The sequence below is a fragment of the Trachymyrmex septentrionalis genome, unplaced genomic scaffold (genome assembly GCF_001594115.1).
Source record: "Trachymyrmex septentrionalis isolate Tsep2-gDNA-1 unplaced genomic scaffold, Tsep1.0 scaffold81, whole genome shotgun sequence".
In the NCBI taxonomy this organism is placed as follows: Eukaryota; Metazoa; Arthropoda; class Insecta; order Hymenoptera; family Formicidae; genus Trachymyrmex; species Trachymyrmex septentrionalis.
In genome coordinates this window covers 375,121-383,354 of record NW_017305997.1, presented here as the reverse complement: position 1 = coordinate 383,354, position 8,234 = coordinate 375,121, and the positions used below count along the sequence as shown (strand labels likewise).

General features: G+C 36.1%; 1 protein-coding gene across 1 annotated transcript in view; it reads right to left on the bottom strand.

Moving 5' to 3' along the window:
• The window catches only part of LOC108754887, an 87,640-nt gene that overhangs the window by 19,421 nt on the left and 59,985 nt on the right, over positions 1-8,234 (bottom strand). Inside the window, exon 2 of the mRNA XM_018497539.1 lies at positions 1,933-2,183. Within this exon, the coding sequence (XP_018353041.1) occupies positions 1,933-1,965 (33 nt within the window). The 5' untranslated portion in view covers positions 1,966-2,183. The remainder of the gene's footprint in view (positions 1-1,932; positions 2,184-8,234) is intronic.

Sequence of the window (8,234 nt, the reverse complement as noted above, 5' to 3'; positions counted from 1 at the left end):
TGTTAATTTTTTTGTATTTTAAAGATAGGAAGACTGTTTTAATGATTATGATTTATTGCTTATTTATTTAATAAATAAATCGCGATTAGATTATCCGGTTAATTAATTTATCAGTACGCGATAGGACATAGTTAGGCATTAGCTGTCGCGTTCAGCAGAGAAAGCGCAGCTTTGCAGTTGTTGTAAAGTTCTTCAAAATGATTGATTTATACATTTAAATCCATAAGGAACCTAAAGCAAAAATCAATCGTATTGGAGAATTTTACATCATTTGCAAAGTTGCTTTTTCTGCTAAACGCAGCTATTAACGCATTCGCGGTGTTAGTACTCATTTGTAAAGTAATGGTAGGAATGCACGGGAAATATACGCGAATAGGCATGAATAAATTAAAATACGGGTAGGTAGGACGATAAATGTGGATAGGTAGGAACTATATAGATAGGGACAATGATTATGGATAGGTAGGGATAAACAATGATTTTAAATTAAAAAATTAAATTGTTACAAATTAAAAACATTTAAATAAATTTCGTGGTCGGTTAATTAATAAATTATACTTTTTTACCTTTTAGTTGACAAGTGGCATAAATCCAAAATTACGAAAAATGCTATAAAAATTTATGCCATATCTCTCCCGATAGATTCCATCTCTCTTCGAATATTATTAGAAAGATTTTAATACAAATTGACGCGTTTATATATGAAATTATTCAAATTATAATAACAATTATGTCTCGAATTATATCGAAAGTGAGTTGTACGAAAACGCGACGAAGGTGTCCGATTGTGTGATAAAATATAGATGGGAGATGATGGGAGAAAGAAAAATGTGAAGAGAGACGTGGAAGAGTGCGTGAGATCCTCGTCATAATCCTAAAAATTTATCGACATGTTCGTGACAGTAGTTGAGAGAGGAAAACGTGAGACATACACACAGCTTTATCAGCGGTCCGCTATCTCAATAATATGCTAATAACGCACGCGGTCGGCGGTACGTACTTTACGATCGTTACGTAGTTACGGGACATTGTAATTATTGTTTCGCTGCTCGCTCATCCGGTACAATGCAACGCCAGGACGTGCACGCTCGTCGATTGTTGCATCAATCGTACGGGGGCTCGTACACGATTATAATTATGGATGACCTTAAGCACTCTGCACGCAACAGGCGCATGAAGGATTTTATTAAGAGATATCCGTGGAGAGGCTACTGTTAACACTTTGTGTGTCGAACAGGTTTCGATTGACTCTCTCTTCGAAAGATAATTTAACGAGTCAATTATCCAAAGCCCGTATTATATTGAAGATTAACATTTACAAATTAAAAATTAGAATTCGATTAATCAAATGAATTTTGACTTTAATACGTTTGATTTTGATCGATTTAATTTGAATCTTTAATTTGCAATCCTCAATCTCTAATTTATAGTCCAATATGGATTCAATCAGATTAATGCGATCTTCAACGATTTATTTAATTTCTAAATTTTTTTCAAAATTTCCAATTTCAGTTAAGGCTGGAGCACAGGTCTTTGCAAAAAGCATAAGAAAATAAACTAATCAGATCTTTTATACAAAGGGAGGAAATGAAGGACTTTGATTAATTTATTTTCTTATATATTATGTATTTATATGCAAGACTCTGAGCTTCCGCTCTTACTCATTATCTTTCTTGAATATATGTGCACATAATTCGTTAAACACATTGCGTTGAATGAGAATTTCGAAATGAAATTTACCGGATTTGAATGTACACTAAGAAAATGCCTGGACGAACCGGAAGATACTGATCAATCAGAATTCCAATTATCACAACTAGAATTTAGTAGATTTAATTAGAAAATTCTGATTCGTCCATTTTCCAATCAGACATTTTTCTCAGTGTAAAAGTAGCAATTCGCCGAAAAATTCATCTTACAATTAGAACTTACCGCGACGAGGGTGCTGAGAGCTTCAATTCGCATAGTAGCTGGCCAGGCCAGCAAGGAGGCCGTAGGTTGCGAGCTGGTGGATCGATCCGCTCGTATCGATCCTTCGGTTACCGATCTCTCGGTTGCCGGCGTTATTCGGCGGCCCTAAGTATACCGGGCCGACGACGATGACTCTCTCCCGGCTCCACGCCGATTTCTCGTGATGATCCGTCGTGCCGATCCGGCGATGACATGGCTACTGCGCCGCCGATCTGTCGACAGAATCAATAAACATGTACTCGAATATTTCTGGCCTTTTACATCGCCGCTAATCGCGATGATATTATTATTGCCAAATCATTCCATCCGAATCAGTATCGAAACTCGCAATCGATTATTTTCATTGCATAAACACGTCACGCACTCTTATTAGCTTCGATCGAGTTCAAATTGAATTTCTAAATTATTCAAATAAATTTTATAATATCTTGCTAATCTAGAAACTGATTCAGTTCAGTTATCACTAAAAGAAAAGATTGCCTGCTGCAGCAAATTAGATAGTAAAATATGGCATAATATTTTTAATTGGCTGTAGCAGTCAATTTTTGGTTGCAGCAGCCAATTTTTGATTGCGTTAGCCTATCCGTAATGTCAATATAGAATTTCAATAGGCTAAAGCAACCAAAAATTAACTACTGCAATCAATTAAAAATGCTATGCCATATTTTACCATCTAATTTGCTGCAACAACCAATCTTTTCTTTCAGTACACCTTCTTATCTAATCGATAAAATTATTACTCGACAATACTATAGACCACAATTGTACTCTGTATAATACAATATTACTGAAAAAGTTTACTCAATTTTAATAAATATTTATTTAAATATTACTGAACATTTACTTGGAGCAAATAAATATTTACTTATTAAAAAACTTATATTTAAATTAATAGTTCTTATTACCATATAAATGTTTACATTTAGTAAATATTTAGTTAATACCTACTATTTAAATAAATATTTATTAAAATTTAGTAATTTTTTGAGTGATAAAATGCGAAAATATCAATCCTGAACATGAATGTGAATATTAACTTATAAAATTTCGTTTTCTTTTTTTAAATTATATAATCATGATTTATTACAATATATATTCTCACTCTCGTTCTCACCTTTCACGCAAGAAAAATCTCCAGCAAATTTTAAAGCCACTCGTCACTTCAAACTTGTTCAAGATTTTCATGTGATTAATTCTAAATACACAAAATTCTGATATATCACGAACTCTTTAAACTCCAAGAACTGTTCAATTCTTCGATGAATCCTTTTCCGTAAAATCGTAAGTTAATTGCACGAATGAAGAGTCGCAATCAACCGTGTAAATCGAGAGGACAACACGTTCACCACGACGTGTCACAACCGACTGGACCCAATTTCGAGATAAAGTTAACGGAGCTGAACGCCGGCATTTCATGCAAGGTGCGGGCGTCGCGTCGTCTACATTTCGTCACTCATCATTACTAATCGATATCTTATCTTATACTCACTTGTCTCAGGCAATTCCGGCGATTACGTCGCTTAGTAAGATGTGTTACTGACCTACCAAACAGGAATATATTCACTCGTGAGAGGCTCGACAATGTTTCTTTTCGAAAGCTTTTCCTTTTTTTTTTTTCTTTTACATTATATCTACATCATTCCTTATCTTATTTATACCAGGCTTTGACTATCGCACCATCTATTAATACATGACCGCGGAATGATAATCCTGTTTGTTGCCTAAATCCCAACAATTCCGCAATCGTATAAATTCTAATTGATAAAGATGAGAAGTGCGGGCGCCATACATAACAGTATGGCGGTATCGACATCAACGTTCTCCTGGCATCATTCGTTATGTGAGTTAATGACTCTCGAGAAATCATCGATTGGTCCCCGTCTGGAAGTCGCGACGCCTCTCACACGGTGGAAACACGCCTTCTCACCGTTTCGTAATGGACGGGACTTGACGCGTGCGCGCGTTCGCCGTTCCGAGCAAATGAAACGGAACTAACTACTTTGATAAGCGATGAGATGCTAAGGAAAGCTGTCGAGAGATCCGATGGGACATGTGGAGTTCCACAGTCGTTTCCTTAGCATCTCATCGGATCTCTCGAGCGATCATGCGAGGTGACTCGACTAGAAACAAGATCCGTCTGTAATCGCGCGTTTCCTCACTCGTCGCAAATTAATTCCAAGCAAAATGCCGAAGTCGAGCTGGTTATATCTGTTTCTGAGGAAAGATAGACTTAGAAAAGGACGGCACTTTCAACATTTGATCCTTCATTAGTCGCGTGAGATTAAATTAGCTAAGTGTACTCTGTACACGTTAAGAATACTGAATAAAATTAAGCTGTCTGTATCTACACTTGTGCACAGGAAGAATGATTTTGCTGAAATATCAAAAAATTTAGCTAGATATAGATCTAAAAATAATTTTGTTAATTCACACTGAAAGAAAAGATTGGCTGCTGCAGCAAATTAAATGATAAAATATGGCATAACATTTTTAACTGGATATAGTAAAGTAATTTTTAATTAGCTGCATCAGCTAATTTTTTATTACAACAACCAATTTTTGATTGTGTTAACTTATCCGCAATGTAGAATTTTGATAGTTGCTAACGCAACTAAACATTGGCTGCTGCCAATTAAAAATGCTATGCCATATTCAGTCATTTTTTTCTTTCAGTGCACCAAACCAAATTTTTAAATGCTTCAGTAAAACTGTTCTTTCCATGTATGCAAAGCGCACGTGAAGAATGCTAAGTAAAACAAAGTTGTTAAATAACTCGAAATTGAACTTAATTCTAATGTTCTGTTTTTCTTGCTAAGGAAGTAAATGTAGTTATTTATTATACAAAATTAAAATTTCAAGAATTATAAAGCTATCAATTTTCAATTAAAAATTTAAAAAAGGCTCCAAAAATTAAATCAATAAAGGAGCATAATGCCAATGAGAGCCGACACAGTTGTATGTGTGTAATAAAATATAATATACGAGTATAATCATCAATTACAGATGTTTCGATCACAAGATTCGGTCCTCTTCAGTGTGTCAATAACATTTTTCGGAGTCAATTTAAATCGTTGTAAAAAGATAGATAAATACAGTTCATGAATCATCGCTAGGCTGTTGTCCAAATTTAAGAACTTTATAATCGTCTGTTGTACTTAGTTGAATACCCAAACAAGAATTCTGTCATTTAGCTAAAATTGTGTTGGTAATTGAAATTTTTGCAATGCTATTCATAGTCAAGGAAACATCATCTTTTTCTTCTTAATTAAGTCATTGTATAACGGATCCAACATTTCCGTGTCATTTTGTAAATTCAGTCCATTTTTTTGCTTTTTTAAATGGATCGCTTACTCTTACGAAATTACTCTTTTATTAAATCCTTGTTCTTCATCCAAAATCTTAATCTTATATCGTTCCAATCAATTTTTATTATATTTATTATTAGAATAACCGAAGCTACCGTGAGTGGCACAATCAAAAGTAATGCATTTATCAAAGATAATTATAAATAATTATGGGGTGGACTTGACGTAGATGTTCTATTAGGGCGATCGGTCCGGGTGTTCTTGTCATCGCCAGCTCGCCTGTCGTTATGAATCATCGGCGTCCTCCTTCTATTGATCATCAAAATAGTAGCATCCATTCGATTCGATTGCTTCCAGTAGGCGGAGTTCAGGGGTCGATGAAAGCGACCGACACGGCATGGTGCCGGTAATCGTAAACGGATTAGGGTTATAATTTCGGATTATATTGCGCCGACATAGCACGGTGGAGATGTAATACATATGGTACCTATAAGTATCGCTGTCAATGAGTCACGCCGCTGAAGAATTCGTTTGATAAGATGCTCAGTCACCGCTTCTTATCATGGTGTTGCCCCGGTAAGGACGACGCAATGGGGGCAGAGAGAGATGTAACTCTTGTTTTGTCACTGAATGGATTATCGCGGAGTATCGGCGAATACGCGGAATTCAATCGGTCTGCATTCCTTCGCGATTCGCGCATCGTTCTCGAAACTAAAGGTGCGTTCCGAGTTACGCATGAGATGCATGATGTATCGTTTTATCCTTCTTTACTAATTGATAAACAACAAGGACAAATGATGCATCATGCGCTTCATGCGTAACTCGGAATGCACCCTGATATTTTAAGAGATATCACAATTTCTCGTACTTAGTTTTGTGAAGTTGGCACCCTAAAAATTTATCGATGCTTTTATTATTTATGGCTTAATTCATCAGAACTATTTTTAATTCTGTTACAAAATTCTGGAACTCTTCGAGATGCATTGATATTGTAAGAAAAAGTTTTTTTTTTTGTTTTTAAATGGAAGTGCTAGAACTTCACAGATGTTCGTTCTGCGCGGATTCTGTTGGGAGTGGAATTTCTCTTCAAGAAAAGTGATAGTTGCGTCAGCCGGGCAAGAATGAATTTCACTCCCAAAAATTTAGACCGCGTACCTGCGAATTCCTTACTGGAATGTGGTAACACATGTGCAACCGATTTTGCGCCGATTAACGATAACCAAACGGACTTAGCGTGCCGTTATCATGCGTTACCGCTCAAATAACACACCGTACATAAATTTATAGCCGATTGCTGTCGCGAGCTATCAACGAACACGACCGTTCCATTTTAAATTACACGACCAACCGTGATTGTATGCGCAAGTTAAAACATTCCTGAAGCTACAAGGATAAAAATAATGATAAAATATTTATATAGCGTCATTAATAATTTTGAATAAGTTTTCTATATTCAAATTATAACCAATATAATTATATACAGATTTTATTTACAATTATAGGGATTGTACAGTAAATACTGAACATTTAAAATTTTTTTACAACAATTATTATTAAAAAAATCTAACCGCGATTAGATAAATAGGATTAGAATATGTGGAATTATTAAAATAATATATATAATTGTATTATTAATAACTTTATTAATAAAATTCCATAATCGATAACCGACAACATTGAATAAACAATATCAGCTTTAAAAACGCAACAAAAATGTCATAAACAACATCAGCATTAAGGATTTATGCAATCAAGGAGAAGTTATAGTTATAATCCTCTAAATCCTCAATAAATGGCTCGAACAAATCTTAATACCAGTCCTACGATAATATAACACAGTAACTATATAGTCGCGACAGTTTTTTTCAATTATTAGACGGGATTTTCTACCAGGAAGTAACTGTGGACCTAACTTTAAAGATCAATGTGATCGCGTGGCAGTGGACGGTGGTCGTCGCAGCGGGAAATAAGTTTTTAGTAAAAAGCATGACTAATCCCTTCGGAACTACATTTGACACCACGTTGTCTATCTACGTGAAAACAACACCGACTTTCTCTTGCCCTTCGTTCTTGTCCTATCTTTCATTTTATTCGATCTTCAAGCACGCATGCTCAAGGTCCATCAAATGAACCCCGTCGAGCCGGATGCGCAATCTCCATCGATCGACGTATTAATGATCTCGATGCCGCAAGATAAACAGTCAATCGGTCTGCTCTCGAAGACGCAGGCACGACGAAGGCTTGTGGTTTAATTACGGCATCGTTTACGAGTAATGAACGAGACGCATAATTCTCGCGCGGTGACTTGCAATCCTGATAATTTCGCCTGCATGAGTATTATTCTCAATGGTTGGATATCGCGAGATTATCCCAGTCTGATCGCCGTTAAGCATTAATATCCCGCCGAGCGGAACAAATCGCGATTATTGTACTCCAATCGGTAGTTAAACGCGAGTAAACCCGTATAACGATTGCAATAAATTTTTTATCGATTGTGACAGAGTATAAGTGATATGGTAATGTAATGACGTAAGAATCGCGTTCGCGATACGCGATTTTGTAAGATGACGCTATAATTGTACTTTAACCGACGCGATAATTCGTATTTTTCTACTGTCACGAGAATTTCGACCAAATGAACACGCATGACACGTATGATCGGGATTTTCTACCGCCGCGTAATGCATCGATAAGTACATAGAAGCATATTGGCATTTAGCAGAATCGCCGCCGCCGCTTGTATTTGCATTGAGTCACTTATCGGCGGCGGCGCCTAGCTACATCGCGATAAAAACATCGTTGAGAATGCGTTGAGCTTGCTTAGCTGGCGCCTTCTATCTCACGAGTTGTTATTAGTTTATTTATTACCGTTAACTTTCACGGTAATTACTGCATACATCGAGCCCTTGGCGAGAATGCATGCAAGTAATTAAATAAAATCGAGAGAGAGATAGAGAG